The sequence below is a fragment of the Oncorhynchus kisutch genome, linkage group LG6, assembly GCF_002021735.2.
Source record: "Oncorhynchus kisutch isolate 150728-3 linkage group LG6, Okis_V2, whole genome shotgun sequence".
Classification (NCBI taxonomy): domain Eukaryota; kingdom Metazoa; phylum Chordata; class Actinopteri; order Salmoniformes; family Salmonidae; genus Oncorhynchus; species Oncorhynchus kisutch.
The window spans coordinates 28,922,020-28,940,847 of record NC_034179.2 but is presented as its reverse complement, the minus strand read 5'-3'; the positions used below and the strand labels follow the sequence as shown (position 1 = coordinate 28,940,847).

The 18,828-nt window shown below is 44.0% G+C and overlaps 1 protein-coding gene across 2 annotated transcripts in view; it reads left to right on the top strand.

Moving 5' to 3' along the window:
* The window catches only part of LOC109892633 (platelet-activating factor acetylhydrolase IB subunit beta-like), a 41,272-nt gene that overhangs the window by 5,702 nt on the left and 16,742 nt on the right, over window positions 1–18,828 (top strand). The window contains exons 3-5 of one of the 2 annotated variants that reach the window (XM_020485317.2): window positions 9,501–9,590; window positions 11,196–11,312; window positions 11,457–11,579. In XM_020485317.2, the coding sequence (XP_020340906.2) occupies window positions 9,501–9,590; window positions 11,196–11,312; window positions 11,457–11,579 (330 nt within the window). The remainder of the gene's footprint in view (window positions 1–9,500; window positions 9,591–11,195; window positions 11,313–11,456; window positions 11,580–18,828) is intronic. The other variant, XM_031826543.1, reaches the window with a different exon arrangement.

Here is an 18,828-nt window from a genome sequence, read left to right as displayed (position 1 = left end):
ATTGTAAACTTTCATGGTCAAAGCATATTTATTATATTGTTGTAAAGATGTGGAGAGGTTTGTCTGTGATAACGAGATGATCTGCTTTTTTTAACATCACATGCAACCAAAAAGTCCTGCAAGCTCTGGTTTTGTTGCATCTTGACTATTGCCCAGTTGTATGGTCATGTGTGGGGGAAAAAGGACAGAGAATCCTGCTGCTGACCCAGAACAGAGCAGCACGTCTGGCCCTCAAATGTACACGGCGGGCCAATGTCAATAACATGCAGGTCAGACTCTCCTGGTTCAGAGTGGATGAGAGATTGACTGCATCACTGCTGTTCTTTGTAAGAAGTATTGACATGCTGAATGTACAGAATTGTATTTTCAGCCAGTTAACACACAGCTCAAAACCTATACATATCCCACAAGACACGCAATCAGGGTCTCTTCTCCGTCCGGAACAGAGGTTGGGAGATGCACAGTAGTGTATAGAGCAATGACTACATGGACTTCTCTTGACTCAGGCAAACAATACAATCTCTTTAAAATTAAAATAAAGAAGATAACACCTCAAGGAACAATGAGGAGACACCCACACATTATTTGTAGTATTATTAATTTATTTTTCTTTATTTTCGAGTTCTTCCTATTACTTTTTAAAATAGTCATATTGTTCTTGTCACGCCTTGGTCTTAGTGTTTTGTGTTTTCGTTATATATTTTGGTCAGGCCAGGGTTTTATAGGATTTGGGATTTCTATGTTTAGGGGTGTGTCTAGTTAGGCTTGGCTGCCTGAGGCGGTTCTCGATCAGAGTCAGGTGCTTCTCGTTGACTCTGATTGGGAACCGTATTTAGGTAGCCTGAGTTCGCTTTGTCCTTTGTGGGTGATTGTTCCTGTCTCTGTGTAGTGTTCACCAGATAGGCTGTATTAGGTTTCACGTTCCGTTTGTTGTTTTGTATTTATTAAGTTATTTCATGTATCGTGACTTTTTCTTCATTAAAGAACATGAGTAACCACCACGCTGCATTTCGGTCCGACTCTCTTTCTACAAACGAAGAACGCCGTTACAGAATCACCCACCACACACGGACCGAGCGGCGTGGTAACAGGCAGCGACCGCAGGAAAAGCGAAAGGAGGAATGGACATGGGAAGACGTATTGGATGGCAAAGGTTGTTACACTTGGGAGGAGATACTGGCTGGAAGAGATCGCCTCCCATGGGAACAGGTGGAGGCACTTAGGAGAGCAGAGGCAGCCGGAGATAAGAGCCGACGATACGAGGGAACACGGTTGGCAAGGAAACCCGAAAAGCAGCCCCAAAAATTTATTGGGGGGGGGGGCTCAGAGGGAGAGTGGCTGAGTCGGGTGTCAGATCTGAGCCAACTCTCCCTGCTAATCGTGAAGAGCAGTTGCAGTGGGAGAGGCTGCATCACTTGGAGAATTGGACATGGGAGGAGGAACTGGACGGAAAAGGACCCTGGGCTCAGCCTGGAGAATATCGCCGTCCCAAGGAAGAACTAGAGGCGGCTAAAGCAGAGAGACGCTGGTATGAAGAGGCAGCACGGCGACACGGATGGAAGCCTGAGAGTCGGCCCCAAAAATGTATTGGGGGGGGGGGGGGGGGGGGGCTTACAGGGAGTATGGCTATGCCAGGTAGGAGGCCTGCGCAAACTCCCTGTGCTTACCGGGGGGCTAAAGAGACCGGGCAGGCACCGTGTTATGCTAGTGAGCGCACGGTGTCTCCAGTGCGGGTGCATAGCCCGGTACGGTTCATACCAGCCCTTCGTATTGGCCGGGCTAGAGTGGGCATCGAGCCAGGTAAGCTTGGGCAGGCTCGGTGCTCAAGAGCTCCAGTGCGCCTGCACGGTCCGGTCTATCCAGAGCCACCTCCACACACCAGTCCTCCGGTAGCAGCTCCCCGCACCAGGCTTCCTGTGCGTGTCCTCGCTCCAGTATTACCAGTGCCCGCACCACGCATCAGGTACTACAGTGCGCCTCGCCTCTCCTGCTCTGTCGGAGTCTCCCGCCTGTTCAGCACAGCCAGAGCCTTCCTTCCCTCCTGCGCTGTCGGAGTCTCCCGCCTGTTCAGCGCAGCCAGCGTTTTCCTCCTCTCCTGCGCTGTCGGAGTCTCCCGCCTGTTCAGCGCAGCCAGCGTTTTCCTCCTCTACAGCGCTGCCGGAGCCTCCTGCCTGTTTGAAGCAGCCTGAGCTGCCAGTCTGCAGGGTGCTGCCAGCCTGCATGGAGCAGTTAGAGCTGTCAGTCTGCATGAAGCAGCCAGAGCTGCCAGTCTGCAAGGAGCTGCCAGTCTGCAAGGAGCTGCCAGTCTGCAAGGAGCTGCCAGTCTGCAAGGAGCTGTCAGTCTGCAAGGAGCTGTCAGTCTGCATGAAGCAGCCAGAGATGTCAGTCTGCAAGGAGCTGCCAGTCTGCAAGGAGCTGCCAGTCTGCAAGGACCTGTCAGTCTGCAGGGAGCTGTCAGTCTGCAAGGAGCTGTCAGTCTGCAAGGAGCTGCCAGTCTGCAAGGAGCTGCCAGTCTGCAAGGAGCTGTCAGTCTGCAAGGAGCTGTCAGCCTGCATGGAGCAGTCAGAGCTGTCAGTCTGCAGGGAGCTGCCAGTCTGCAGGGAGCTGTCAGTCTGCAAGGAGCTGTCAGCCTGCATGGAGCAGTCAGAGCTGTCAGTCTGCAAAGAGCTGCCAGTCTGCAAGGAGCTGTCAGCCTGCATGGAGCAGTCAGAGCTGTCAGTCTGCATAGAGCAGCTAGATCCGCCAGTCAACCAGAATCTTCCAGATCTGCTAGTCAACCAGAATCTTCCAGATCTGCTAGTCAACCTGAATCTTCCAGATCCGCCAGCCAGCCAGGATCTACCGGAGCCTACTACCTACCTGAGCTTCATCTCAGTACTGGGCTTCCTCTCAGTACTGGGCTTCCTCTCAGTACTGTGCTTCCCCTCAGTTCCCGGGCTGCCCCTCAGTTCCGGGCTGCCCCTCAGTTCCGGGCTGCCCCTCAGTCCCGAGCTGCCTCAGTCCCGAGCTGCCCCTCAGTCCCGAGCTGCCCCTCAGTCCCGAGCTGCCCCTCAGTCCCGAGCTGCCCCTCAGTCCCGAGATGTCCCTCAGTCACGAGCTGCTCCTCAGTTCTGTGGGGTTCTGGGTGAGGACTATTAGGCCATGGTCGGTGGCGAGGGTGGATTATCCCAGGACGCGAAGGGGAGGAACTAGGACATTAATGAAGTGGGGTCCACGTCCCGAGCCGGAGCCGCCACCAATGAGGAGACGCCCACCCGGACCCTCCCTATGGTTTTGAGGTGCGTCCGGGAGTCCGCACCTTGGAGGGGGGGGGGTTCTGTCACGCCTTGGTCTTAGTGTTTTGTGTTTTCGTTATATATTTTGGTCAGGCCAGGGTGTGACATGGGTTTACGTGTTGTGTTTCGTATTGGGGTTTTATAGGATTTGGGATTGCTATGTTTAGGGGTGTGTCTAGTTAGGCTTGGCTGCCTGAGGCGGTTCTCGATCAGAGTCAGGTGCTTCTCGTTGCCTCTGATTGGGAACCGTATTTAGGTAGCCTGAGTTCGCTTTGTCCTTCGTGGGTGATTGTTCCTGTCTCTGTGTAGTGTTCACCAGATAGGCTGTATTAGGTTTCACGTTCCGTTTGTTGTTTTGTATTTATTAAGTTATTTCATGTATCGTCACTTTTTCTTCATTAAAGAACATGAGTAACCACCACGCTGCATTTCGGTCCGACTCTCTTTCTACAAACGAAGAACGCCGTTACAGTTCTTTAGTCCTAGTGTTAGTTAATATTTGTCTTCCTGTCCATTAGTGTTCTGTATTTTTCATGTTTTGTGTGGACCCCAGGAAGAATAGCTGCTTCAACAGCTAATGGGATTCTGAATAAAAGCAATACAAACCATTTGGGTGGAGACATATAGTATGATGTTCTAATTGTTGGCATGCGATTTAGACTCTTCTTGAGATTACACTACTTTTGAGATCTGAAAGCAACTGACAAACTTTGATATGAATTGTGTTAAGGGGACATTACACTCAAATTCCAACATTAATTTTCATTATGAATAGAAGATGATGCCAAAACTGGTGGTTTACCCAATACATTACATTACTGGGAGCTTACAGTGCAGACCCTTCCCTTTTCCACATTTTGTTATGTTACAGCCTTATTCTAAAATGGATGGAATATTTTTTCCCCCATCCATCTACACACAAAGCCCCATAATGACAAAGCAAAAACAGGTTTTTAGAAATGTTTGCAAATGTCTTAAAAATAATAAACAGAAATACCTTACTTGCGTAAGTATTCAAACCCTTTGCTATGAGACTCGAAATTGAGCTCAGGTACGCCCTATTTCCATTAATCATCCTTGAGATGTTTCTACAACTTGATTGAAGTCCACCTGTGGTAAATTCATTTAATTGGACATGATTTGGAAATGCACACACCTGTCTATATAAGGTCCCACATGTCAGCAAAACGCCTTGAGTCTTGCGTATGTGGTCAAAGGAATTGTCTGTAGAGCTCAGAGACAGGATTGTTTCGAGGCACAGATCTGGGGAAGGGTACCATCAGATTTCTGCTGCATTGAAGGTCCACAAGAACACAGTGGCCTCCATTCTATAATGGAAGTTTGAAACGACCAAGACTCTTCCTAGAGCTGGACTCTTAGACCATGAGAAACTAGATTCTCTGATCTGATGAAACCAAGATTGAACTCTTTGGCCTGAATGCCAAACGTCTGGAGGAAACCTGGCACCATCCCTATGATGAAGCTTAGTGACAGCATCATGATGTTTGGATGTTTTACAGCGGCAGGGACTGGGAGACTAGTCAGGATCGAGGGAAAGATGAACGGAGCAAAGTACAGAAATATCCTTGACGAAAACCTGCTCCAGAGTGCTCAGGACCTGGACAATGACCCTAAGCACACAGCCAAGACAATGCAGGAGTGGCTTCAAAACAAGTCTCAATCTCCTTGAATGGCCCAGCCAGAGACTGGACTTGGAACACAATTGAACATCTCTGGAGAGACCTGAAAATAGCTGTGCAACAACACACTCCATCCAACCTGACAGAGCTTGAGAGGATCTGCAGAGAAGACTGGGAGAACTCCCAAATACTGGTGTGCCAAGCTTGTAGTGTCATACCCAAGAAGACTCGAGGCTGTAATCACTGCCAAAGGTGCTTAAACAAAGTACTGAGTAAAGGGTCTGAATACTTATGTAAATGTGACATTTCTTTTTTTTAAATTAGTAATACATTTGCAAAAATGTCTAAATCTGTATTTGCTCATTATGGGGTATTGTGTGTAGATTGAGGGGGTGGAAAAATATTTAATCAGTTTTAGAATAAGGCTGTAATGTAACAATATGGTGGGAAAATCACGGGGTCTGAATACTTTCCGAATGCACTGTATAGAGTGTGCGACTATTTTTATAGCCTACAGTTTACTCACTGTTAGTCAGCACCTCTAACTTCATGAACTGGCACACATCCCCAAAAAATTAGAGGTGCTGACTAACAGTGAGTAAACTGTACAAAATGTCATCCTGACATGGCCCTCCAGCATGACAATGCCACTAGCCATACTGCTCGTTCTGTGCGTGATTTCCTGCAAGACAGGAATGTTAATGTTCTGCCATGGCCAGCGAAGAGCCCGGATCTCAATCCCATTGAGCACGTCTGGGACCTGTTGAATCGGAGGGTGAGGGCTAGAGCCATTCCCCCCAGAAATGTCAGAGAACTTGCAGGTGCCTTGGTGGAAGAGTGGGGTAACATTTCACGGCAAGTACTGGCAAATCTGGTGCAGTCCACGAGGAGGAGATGCACTACCGTACTTACTGCAGCTGGTGGCCACGCCAGATACTGACTGTTACTTTTGATTTTGACCCCCCTTTGTTCAGGGACACATTATTCAATTTCTGTTAGTCACATGTCTATGGAACTTGTTCAGTTTACGTCTCAGTTGTTGAATCTTATGTTCATACAAATATTTACACATGTTAAGTTTGATGAAAATAGATGCAGTTGCCAGTGAGAGGACTTTTCTTTCTTTTTTGCTGAGTTTAGATAGTGATTAGCAATATTTTAGGCACTGGTTATAACACTGTAGTTAGCTTACACTAGTAACACTTTAATCATGTTTTTGCGTTGTAATTGCATACTAATGGAGTTTAGCTGTTTGTTATTACACAAGGAATAGGAAGGGACTGTTCATAAAGAGAGTGGCTATCATTCTATATTTCACAGGTACCAAAAACAAAAGAGAAATGGTCTTAAGTCTGTGGCAGACTTAACTCCTAAAGAACACAGAAAAAATGTGAAGTACTGGGAGGGGGGCGGGTAGAGCTGGGCAGTGGTGTGTAGTTAATTATTTGTTGTTCTTAATGCTTCAGATGGTTAATATGGTTCAAAATGATATATTTTTTGCTCATGATGAAGTACTGTTTGTTCATTACCGTAATTCGGTCTCATCTACCGTAACATGGATCTAACATGCACCATCAATGATAAAATATTCCTAGAATAATATTACAGAATTCAAAATAATTGAGCTGTCCATAAAATTCAAATTACATTTAGCTCTTTATATGTATTTACTTTTGAAACATTAATAATAGTTTAAAACAGAAATAATATATACAAATCCAGGTTATGAACATGTCACATGTTACGGTAATGAGAACTGATTAAAATGAAAATATTCTTTTAAAAAATATATATATTAAAAAAAAATCAAAATAGCCTTTTTTAAATCTTAGGCAATTAGGCGTTACAAAATAAAAAGTGTTTTGCCTTTGAATTTTCTAAATGTACCAAGTTCATGAGAATCACCCACGAGTTGTCGGTGGAGATCTTCACGGATCCACCTGTACGCGAATACCCGATCCTGTACCCGAATTCTAAATAATGTTGCGGGCCTCGGTCGGTTCTGATATGATTGTCATGGGTCTCGGATATGTGTAATTTTGAGAGCGAGAGACGTTTATGTTGCTGCTCTTGCTTTTCACAATAGTGGAGGGTGGCGTGTGTAAATTGTTCTTGTTGGGCGGCCAATCATAAGTCATCAAAGCGGCAATAGGTTACAGTCAAAGAGCCTCTGTTTGGCAAAAGTTAGGAGATATCTAAACAATGGAATTAAAAGTTAAAGGAGAAGGATCTGGTACAACGATCAAGATCGAACTGGCAGGCTCCTACTTAATATTCTGAATGGAGTTATTTGTAACTGTAAGACGGGAAAGTGCATGCACTGCAGCATCAATTAGCCTAGCTAGCTAACATTAGCTAGCGTAACTAGCTTCTCTCAGGTTGACTCAGTCAAGACGCTGACTACGTTAACATATTTGATGATAAATAACTTAGCTACTGCAGCTATTAGTCTACTATAGAACGAGTCTACTTGGTCGGTTCCTGTCTTTCCCTCCCTGCTCCCTGTCACTTGTTCACAGTACGGCCCCTCCCCTGCCTGCTAGTGGCACCTCTCTCCTCCTTGCGCTTTATCAGCTCCGGTTAATAAAGTAGCTTAAAAAATGAGCTTCCCTCACTCAGATCGGATCTTGATCCGACCAGGTCTATACGAAATAGGTCTAGTTTTTCTCTGGTCCGTACGGAGCAGGTATCTATATATGAAACAATTATTTATGCATATCGGTCTGGGTGGAGCAGCCCCAGGTCCATTTCAGAAGGGGTTAAACTTTTTGAACCCATGAAGACCTCTAGTTGTTTGTGTGTAAAAGCCAATTCATGCTCATTCCAAAATGTGGTCTGAGGCTTCATATTGAAGCTGTGATGCAATTGCGGAGCCTCCGGAGGCATGCAGAGGCCAAATTGAGCTCCGTAACGCATCGCCGTGCGCCTCCCAAATTTTGTAACAATGCGGAGGGCTCCACATTGACATGATTGTTTGATGGTAGATGGGGGCGGGAGGTCCTGTATAAACACACTCACTTCCTTGACAACAGCTCTGCTCAACAGCTCTGCGCTGCTCAAAAGAGCGCAAGATGTATGAATGCCCTGACTTCTGCTGAGGCCGTATCACATGCAGCGCCTTTTAGGCTTGGGAGATATCCAGATTGTCATACCTTCATACCGACTTTGTGCCATACCGGAATATTTGGTAATACTGGCACTGAACACAAGGGCTGCTGTTTTCAAAGCCCACTCATACTCTGTAATCCTAAGGTTAGCAATGCTAACAAGTGCATGTCAAATCCCATAGAGAATGCTAACGAGCGCATTGCAAACATTTCATACAGTGTCTGACCTAAACTATACAAGTAACTCAAGTGCTTCTCAGAGTTTGTTGCACACACAAAACAAATATTAGGCAGCAAGGCTCTTGATCCTGGAGGAGATTCTCTGCGGTTACCAAGGGACCGCTTGATTTCGGAAGACAGTAAATTAGAAAACGAAATCTAAACTGCAGAGCATTTAGCACATTTTAGACAGTTAATATAATAGTTATAAGATATCTAGCTGATAAACATCACATGGAGCATGCTGCACAACAGTTGGTCTCTCGTTGTTGTGTGCTTGTAAACAAGCACCAGGTGACGTGACTGGGGACTACCAGAGGTATTGACATGTTGAACGCACCGAGCTGTCTGTCTAAACTACTGGCACACAGCTCGGACACCCATATGCATACCCCACAAGTCATGCCACAAGAGGTCTCTTCACAGTCCCCAAGTCCAGAACAGACTATGGGAGGCACACAGTACTACATAGAGTCATGACTACATGGAACTCTATTCCACATCAAGTAACTCGTGCCAGCAGTAAAATTAGATTTAAAAAACAGATAAACACCTTATGGAACAGCGGGGACTGTGAAGCAACACAAGCATTGGCACAGACACATGCATACACACACACACACACACACACACACACACACACAGACACATGATAACATACGCACTATACATTCACATTGATTTACTACTGTAGAGATGTGGTAGGGGGAGAGTAGGGGCCTGAGGGCACACAGTGTGTTGTGAAATCTGTAAATGTAATGTTTAAAAAATTGTATAAACTGCCGTAATTTTGCTGGACCCCAGGAAGATTAGCTGCTGCTTTGGCAGCAGCTAATGGGGATCCATAATAAGTAATAATAAATACCAGTTAGCTTCATAATGAAAACGATATGAAATTAAGAACGCAGTCTTTATCTCCAAACGAATTACACAAGTTGACTGCAGGGATTTACTTAAGTAGTTACAAATATTCAAATGTATTCAAATAAATAGTTTCAATGGGATTGAAAAAGCATCCCGTGGCTTTTTCCAAATACCCCTGTATACAGTGTATATGAGGTATACCGCCCAGTCTTATGACTTGGGGGTAGAAGCTGTCTCCAATTGCCAGAGGGTAGCAGAGTGAACAATCTTATGTCTTTGGTGGCTGGAGTTTACCAAGCGGTGATGCAGCCAGTCAAGATGCTCTCGATGGGGCAGCTGTAGAACTTTTTGGCTGTAGAGTGTCTGCCTGGGGATGACGTGTTGTATTTCTGCAGCACACGCGGTTTGTTCAGGAGTGTAAGGATGCAGAGCCAGAGGTGCTGTTTATTGGAGACTCCATGGTGCAGCTAATGCAGCAGTACGAGGTGAGAGAGGACAGATGCCTGTGTATACAACATTGTATTTGTGTGTGTGTGTGTGTGTCAGGGTTTCCGTTAGCCAGTAACAGCTGGCTTTTGGCCCCCCAAAAATATCAATGAAAAGGCGATAAATACAATTTGGCTCCGGCAAAATAACACATTTTTGATTGATCCCAGTCAATGTAGCATGAGAGCTGCTGCTACAGCTCATCAAACAGCTAGCTGTTGGTTGGTACTGGAGTGAAACCTGCCCACTACAATTCTTAATGCAATCGCATGTTAAAAACGATGGCCAAGATTAAAAAGAGCTACTATTTTTATTTTTCAACTGGTCATTAAAGCGAGTTTACCATTTGTCAATCAAGTACATAGGCAACCTGGCAAGCCTCAGCAGGTCACACACCACTTTGCAATGAGCTGGAGTCAGTAGGCTTATCCATTTTGAAAATGTATACCTAATTGTTTGAAACCTGAATGTTTTACTGCATATAATCAGGCATGTTTTACCTTGCTTCAAAGTAGCTTAGCCAAAATCCAACCAAACGTGCAGGCAGTTATTTTATAGACTTCCATATGCCATTGAAAACAGTAGCCTATTTCTCTCATGTTCTATTGGTTTTCAAATCAACTTTCTTTCATTGTCCAGTAGCCAAATGCACAATCCTAGTCATATTAGCAACTCATGCTAGTTTTTGCATCTTTAGATCTCCCCTCTTTCAAAATTTGTAATGGATATTTTAATCTGTCTCTTGAAACCACTAAAATGTGCGATGTGCTTTTGACAATGTTTTTCAGGGGATTGCACTAGGGAAGGAACAGTCGTGTGTAGCCTACTGCCATGTGCGCATTTTTGCGCTTATAATGTGCCTAAATAATAGTTTACCAACATTTTAAGCTAAACATTCTGATCTGTTGCATTAGCCTCATTGCGTTGACATTTTTTTGACTGTTGCCTAGGCCTACAGGTTGTATGAATTTGGGATCTGTTGTCCCACAACTGTCCCAGTGTGTGTTTGGAATAGGCTATTTATTTCTTGCACGACAAGCTGACCAATAGAATAGGTTAACTGTTCTACTATGGGGCATAGTAGATTGGCATCGGCTAGTGATTTTGCTGTTCGGAAAAGTTAATATGGACAACTTCAAATTGTGCATTCGGTAAGAAGGACAGACGCCATTGCATCCTTGAGTTTTATGTTCTGTTAAGATTATTTACCATGAACTAAATGTGATTGCTGTCATTCTGAGCACTGTAGGTGGATGCCCTAATCCAGTTATGCACCCAATGCATATGGGTCCTGTAAATTTCTTAAAGGTCTGTTAAATTAGAATGCTGCAGGTCAACTGTCCAGCACCACAACGGAAACCCTGGTGTGTGTGTGTGTGTGTGTGTGTGTGTGTGTGTGTGTGTGTGTGTGTGTGTGTGTGTGTGTGTGTGTGTGTGTGTGTGTGTGTGTGTGTAATACATGTTGCTGTGCATTATATCAGTTATAATACTGTGTATGTGTGGACCTCTGTGCATGTGTTAGTTGTTTACCTTTTGCTATGACACTGGTATTTTACACTAATCCTTGTCCTGGATCTCAACCTGCTACATCACTCACTCCACAGATCTGGCGGGAGCTCTTCTCTCCTCTGCATGCGCTCAACTTTGGCATCGGGGGAGACACCACCTGTAATGTGCTGTGGAGGCTGCAGAATGGAGAACTGGACAACATTGGGCCTAAGGTGAGACTCAATCGGGCCAGCACAGGCTCTGAGAGAGGAAAGGGCACCGCACAGGTGGACAGTTGTGGTCCTGGAGTGCTTTTCATCCAGATCAGAACTATAACATATGATTAAACTAATCAATACCTCGTTGGTCCCCTCCAGGTGACGGTGGTGTGGGTAGGAACCAACAATCATGAGCATTCGGCAGAGCAAGTTGCAGGGGGAATCCTTGCCATTGCACAACTGCTCACCTCCCGTCTTCCTAAGACTAAGGTTGTGGTTCTGGTAAGTGAAAGTTTTTGTTATTTGTGTGCAGTGGAGTGTACCATTATGCAATCTCATGCAGGATTTGCATTCAGATTCAGAAAGTGTAATTGTCCCTTTGGTAATTTGGTTTGCTTTATCACCTCAGTGTCAATACTGTACTATATGAGCCAGACCTGGGTTCTGATACTATTTCAAATATCTCAATTACTTTCACATACTGTACATACAAAGTAAGTATTCAGATAAAAATCAAATCAAAATCAAATTTTATTTGTCACATACACATGGTTAGCAGATGTTAATGCGAGTGTAGCGAAATGCTTGTGCTTCTAGTTCCGACAATGCAGTAATAACCAACAAGTAATCTAACTAACAATTCCAAAACTACTGTCTTATACACGGGGATAAAGAATATGTACATAAGGATATATGAATGAGTGGTGGTACAGAGCAGCATAGGCAAGATACAGTAGATGGTATCGAGTACAGTATATACATATGAGATGAGTATGTAAACAAAGTGGCATAGTTAAAGTGGCTAGTGATACATGTATTACATAAGGATGCAGTCGATGATATAGAGTACAGTATATACGTATGCATATGAGATGAATAATGTAGGGTAAGTAACATTATATAAGGTAGCATTGTTTAAAGTGGCTAGTGATATATTTACATAATTTCCCATCAATTCCCATTATTAAAGTGGCTGGAGTTGAGTCAGTGTCAGTGTCAGTGTGTTGGCAGCAGCCACTCAATGTTAGTGGTGGCTGTTTAACAGTCTGATGGCCTTGAGATAGAAGCTGTTTTTCAGTCTCTCGGTCTCAGCTTTGATGCACCTGTACTGACCTCGCCTTCTGGATGATAGCGGGGTGAACAGGCAGTGGCTCGGGTGGTTGATGTCCTTGATGATCTTTATGGCCTTCCTGTAACATCGGGTGGTGTAGGTGTCCTGGAGGGCAGGTAGTTTGCCCCCAGTGATGCGTTGTGCAGACCTCACTACCCTCTGGAGAGCCTTACGGTTAAGGGCGGAGCAGTTGCCGTAACAGGCGGTGATACAGCCCGCCAGGATGCTCTCGATTGTGCATCTGTAGAAGTTTGTGAGTGCTTTTGGTGACAAGCCAAATTTCTTCAGCCTCCTGACGATGCTGTCTGTGTGAGTGGACCAATTCAGTTTGTCTGTGATGTGTATGCCGAGGAACTTAAAACTTGCTACCCTCTCCACTACTGTTCCATCGATGTGGATAGGGGGGTGTTCCCTCTGCTGTTTCCTGAAGTCCACAATCATCTCCTTAGTTTTGTTGACGTTGAGTGTGAGGTTATTTTCCTGACACCACACTCCGAGGGCCCTCACCTCCTCCCTGTAGGCCGTCTCGTCGTTGTTGGTAATCAAGTCTACCACTGTTGTGTCGTCCGCAAACTTGATGATTGAGTTGGAGGCGTGCGTGGCCACGCAGTCGTGGGTGAACCAGGAGTACAGGAGAGGGCTCAGAACGCACCCTTGTGGGGCCCCAGTGTTGAGGATCAGCGGGGAGGAGATGTTGTTGCCTACCCTCACCACCTGGGGGCGGCCCGTCAGGAAGTCCAGTACCCAGTTGCACAGGGCGGGGTCGAGACCCAGGGTCTCGAGCTTGATGACGAGCTTGGAGGGTACTATGGTGTTGAATGCCGAGCTGTAGTCGATGAACAGCATTCTCACATAGGTATTCCTCTTGTCCAGATGGGTTAGGGCAGTGTGCAGTGTGGTTGAGATTGCATCGTCTGTGGACCTATTTGGGCGGTAAGCAAATTGGAGTGGGTCTAGGGTGTCAGGTAGGGTGGAGGTGATATGGTCCTTGACTAGTCTCTCAAAGCACTTCATGATGACGGAAGTGAGTGCTACGGGGCGGTAGTCGTTTAGCTCAGTTACCGTAGCTTTCTTGGGAACAGGAACAATGGTGGCCCTCTTGAAGCATGTGGGAACAGCAGACTGGTATAGGGATTGATTGAATATGTCCGTAAACACACCGGCCAGCTGGTCTGCGCATGCTCTGAGGGCGCGGCTGGGGATGCCGTCTGGGCCTGCAGCCTTGCGAGGGTTAACACGTTTAAATGTCTTACTCACCCCGGCTGCAGTGAAGGAGAGACCGCATGTTTTCGTTGCAGGCCGTGTCAGTGGCACTGTATTGTCCTCAAACCGGGCAAAAAAGTTATTTAGTCTGCCTGGGAGCAAGACATCCTGGTCCGTGACTGGGCTGGATTTCTTCCTGTAGTCCGTGATTGACTGTAGACCCTGCCACATGCCTCTTGTGTCTGAGCCGTTGAATTGAGATTCTACTTTGTCTCTGTACTGACGCTTAGCTTGTTTGATAGCCTTGCGGAGGGAATAGCTGCACTGTTTGTATTCGGTCATGTTACCAGACACCTTGCCCTGATTAAAAGCAGTGGTTCGCGCTTTCAGTTTCACGCGAATGCTGCCATCAATCCACGGTTTCTGGTTAGGGAATGTTTTAATCGTTGCTATGGGAACGACATCTTCAATGCACGTTCTAATGAACTCGCACACCGAATCAGCGTATTCGTCAATATTGTTATCTGACGCAATACGAAACATATCCCAGTCCACGTGATGGAAGCAGTCTTGGAGTGTGGAGTCAGCTTGGTCGGACCAGCGTTGGACAGACCTCAGGGATCAACAAAATATATTTTATATATTTTATTTAAAAGACAAGTAGTTGAATATTTTAATGTATTTGGAAATACACTTTGAAAGTATTTGAAAATATGGAGTGATTTCATTGCCAACAGAGATTGCATTTGAATTCCATAATTTTGAATTTGTGTTTGGATATTGAATTGGAATGTAATATTTTTTTATTGAATTGTTGATTTCATGATTTGAAACTGAATTGAGTGAATACAGTGTTTTACACATGCACATGGAGTAGCCAGCCAAATACAGTGCATTTGGAAAGTATTCAGACCCCTTGGCTTTTTCCACATTTTGTTACTTTACAGCCTTATTCTAAAATGTATTAATGTATTTTTTCCCTCATCAATCTACACACAATACCTGATACAAATGTATAAATAAATAAAAAAAACTGAAATAGTACATTTATATAAGTATTCAGACCCTTTAATTCAGTACTTTGTTGAAGTACCTTTGTCAGCGATTACAGCCGTGAGTATGACGCTACATGCTTGGCACACCTGTTTTTGGGGAGTTTCTCTCATTCTCTGCAGATCCTTTCAAGCTCTGTCAGGTTGGTCGGGGAGCATCGCTGCACAGCTATTTTCAGGTCTCTCCAGAGATGTTCGATCGGGTTCAAGTGGCTGGGCCTCTCTAGAACATTCAGAAACTTGTATCGAAGTCACTCCAGCGTTGTCTTGGCTGTGTGCTTAGGATCGTTGTCCTGTTGGAAGGTGTTCCTTCACCTCAGTCTGAGGTCCTGAGTGCTCAGGAGCAGGTTTTCATCAAGGATCTCTCTGTACTTTGCTCCGTTCATCTTTCCCTCGATCCTGACTGGTCTCCCAGTCCCTGCCACTGAAAAACATCCCCACAGCATGTTGCTGCCACCACCATGCTTCACCTTAGGGATGGTGCCAGGTTTCCTCCATACATGATGCTTGGCATTCAGGCCAAAGAGTTCAATCTTGATTTCATCAGACCAGGTAATCTTGTTTCTCATGGTCTGACAGTCCTTTATGTTCCGTTTGGCAAACTCCAAGTAGGCTGTCGTATGCCTTTTACTGAGGAGAGGCTTCAGTCTGGCCACTCTACCATAGAACCCTGATTGGTGGAGTGCTGCAGAGATGGTTGTCTTTCTGGAAGGTTCTCTCATCTCCACTGAGGAACTCAGGAGCTCTGTCAGAGTGACCATCAGGTTTTGGATACCTTCCTGACCAATGTCCTTCTTCCCCGATTGTTCAGTTTGGCCGGGCGACCAGCTCTAGGAAGAGTCTTGGTGGTTCCAAACTTCTTCCATTTAAAAATGATGGAGGCTACTGTGTTCTTGGGGACCTTCAATGCTGCAGAGATTGGTACCTTTCCCCAGATATGTGCCTCGACGCAGTCCTTTCTCTGAGCTCTACGGACACTTCCTTCAATGTCATGGCTTGGCTTTTGCTCTGATATGCACTGTCAACTGTGGGTCCTTATATAGACAGGTGTGTGCCTTTGCAAATCATGTCCAATCAATTGAATTTACCACAGGTGGACTCCAATCAAGTTGTAGCAACATCTCAATGATGATCAATGGAAACTGGATGCACCTGAGCTCAATTTTGAGTCTCATAGCAAAGGGTCTGAATACTTATGTAAATAAGGTATTTCTGTTTTTCATTTTGTATACATTTTCAAAAGCTTCTAGAAACCTGTTTTCACTTTGTCATTATTTGGTATTGTGTGTAGATTGATGAGGAAAAACATTTATATAATACATTTTAGAATAAGACTGTAACCTAACAAAATGTGGAAAAAGTCAAGGGGTCTGAATACTTTCTGGATGCACCGTAGAAAAAATGGTGGGTTAAGATATTTTTGCCAAACAAGCTGTGTTTTGTTGGCCTCTGGAACATTTTAATGCCTTGATTCCGTTTGAAAAACAGCAAATGTATTATTGTGTTTACAGTTACTGAAAATGTATGAATTCAGTGTATTGTTAGTTGTTTTGGATATTGTCTAGGCAAAGACCTATATGATCACGAGAACGTTAAACCTTTTTTAACATTTAACCTGTCTTCTCTTGAGATTAAAGTCTTTTCCTGCAAGATATGAATTGGCACCACTATGTTTGTTTTTTAAATTATATATTTGATTAAAATAGAAAAAATGAAGTAAATAGCCCAAATGATCTTGATATATAAATTAAAGTTACAATTTTAAATCAAACTAGTTGTATGATGGACACTTTCATATTATGAAATGGATCTCTAAACAGAACAGACGTTAAATTAAGTTCTGGGTCCATACGTGTTAACCTCCTAGAGCAGGGATGGGCAAGTTTGATGGGGATGGGGGCCACCAAAAATTCTGAACTCAAGAGGGTCCGCAGTTGCTCGCTGGTCTGCTTACCCACATCCATACCCGACACAGTCTTTGACAGGGAAGAGAACATTTTTAAGTTTTAGAGTACATTCTGTGCAATTCTATACATTTTGCCATGGAGCAGAGAGAAGATTTAGCAATTGTATAACTAATGTAAAACCATTCTACTTGTTTTGCTATGGAGCGGAAAGGAAAATTAGATGTTTTACAGTTATTTTCTTTCAATTCCACACATTTTGCCATAGGCTGGAGAGATATTTGCAGTTTTTAATATGATATATGACTGAGACTAACAAACAAAATCAATGGGGGCACCACTGCTGATAATTGTAAACTAATTTAGTAATCTAAAAAATGGAGGGGAATTGATCCGTGGTCCTTCAAAGGGGTGTGGGCTGCCAGTTGCCCATCCCTGCCCTAGAGTCTAAGGGCCCGGGGCTGGGTTTCTACTAAGCTAAGATATGGAGTTCTTTTAAGATGGTCATACCAATACCCCTGTATTTATTTAACCAGGGAGACACATTGAGACTTAGGTCTCATTCACAAATATGCCCTGGGAACAATAGTCACATCAGCACACACACAATTACATACAATATACACATTAGCCATTATAATCAAATACATTTTATTTTTTAAAATCCTTAACCAGTTTCCTAAACTTATCCAGGGACACCAAATCGTTCAAAGGAAGTGACTATTCCACACGAGGTGCCAGATATGAAAAAGTAGATCTTCCGAACTCTGTGGTTACAAAGGGAGTCATCATCGTTAACCAACCCTGTGACCTTATATTATAATCTGAAACTCTAAATTTCAACCAAGATGTTAAGAATGTTGGAAGCTTGTGGAGTAGGGCTTTATAAACAAAAAGAGAGTAATGAAGTGTCTTTAAAGAGGTCCAGACAAATGTTTGTTAAAGGATGCAGTGATGAGTATTAAAACTGTCAGATGTAATAAAACAAAGTGTGCTATGATTAACAGAATCAAGGGATTTTAGAGTAGTCAGTTGCACTTCATAACAAGCTCATTTGTATGCTTCTTAAATTATAGATCATTGTCCATCCAAATACCAAGGTATTTGTATGCAGCATTCAAGGAGTGAAGATGTAACCCAACTGAGATACTTTTAGAGACTTTGACAGTTTCTTCAATACAATACCATGATCAATATGTATGATATGCCTTAGACAGATCTATAAACAAAGCAGCACAACTCATTTTAGCATTCAATGCATTGACAAGGTCATTCACAACTAATGTGGTGGCTGTAATAGTGCTATGCCATGGTCTAAACACCTGGTGGTGTCAGAGGAAAGCCATCCTAATTATAGACTGTTCTCTCTGCTACCGCACAGCAAGCAGTACCGGAGCGCCAAGTCTAGGTCCAAAAGGCTCCTTAACAGATTCTACCCCCAAGCCATAAGACTGCTGAATAGCTAATCAAATGGCTACCCGGACTATTTGCATTGACCTTTCCCCGCCCATTTTTTTTTAACGCTGCTGCTATTCGCTGTTTATTATCTATGCATAGTCACTTTACCCCAACTTTCAGTATCAATGAAAAGTTTCAACACACCAACTCATTCCAGGGTTTTTATTAGTTTTACTGTTTTGTACATTGTCGAATAATAGTGAAGACATCAAAACTAAAAAATGGAACACATGGAATCATGTAGTAACGACAACAGTGTTAAACAATTTAACATATATTTTGTATTTGGGATTCTTCAAGTAGCCACCATTTGCTTTGATGACAGCTTTGCACACTCATGGAATTCTCTCAACAAGCTTCATGAGGTAGTCACCTGGAATGCATTTCAATTAACAGGTGTGCCTTGTTAAAAGTTCATTTGTGGAATTTCTTTCCTTCTTAATGCGTTTGAGCCAATCAGTTGTGTTGTGACAAGGTAGCTGTGGTATACAGAAGATAGCCCAGTTGGGTAAAAGACCATGTCCATATAATGGCAAGAACAGCTCAACTAAGTACAGAGAAATTACAGTCCATCATTACTTTTTAAGAAATTAAGGTCAGTCAATCCGTAAAATGTCAAGAACTTTGAATGGTTCTTCAAGTGCAGAAACCATCAAGCGTTATGATAAAACTGGCTCTCATGAGGACTGCTACAGGAAAGGAAGACCCTGCTGCAGAGGATAAGTTCATTAGAGTTACCAGCCTCCAAATAAATGCTTCACAGAGTTCAAGTAACAGACACAACTCAACGTCAACTGTTCAGA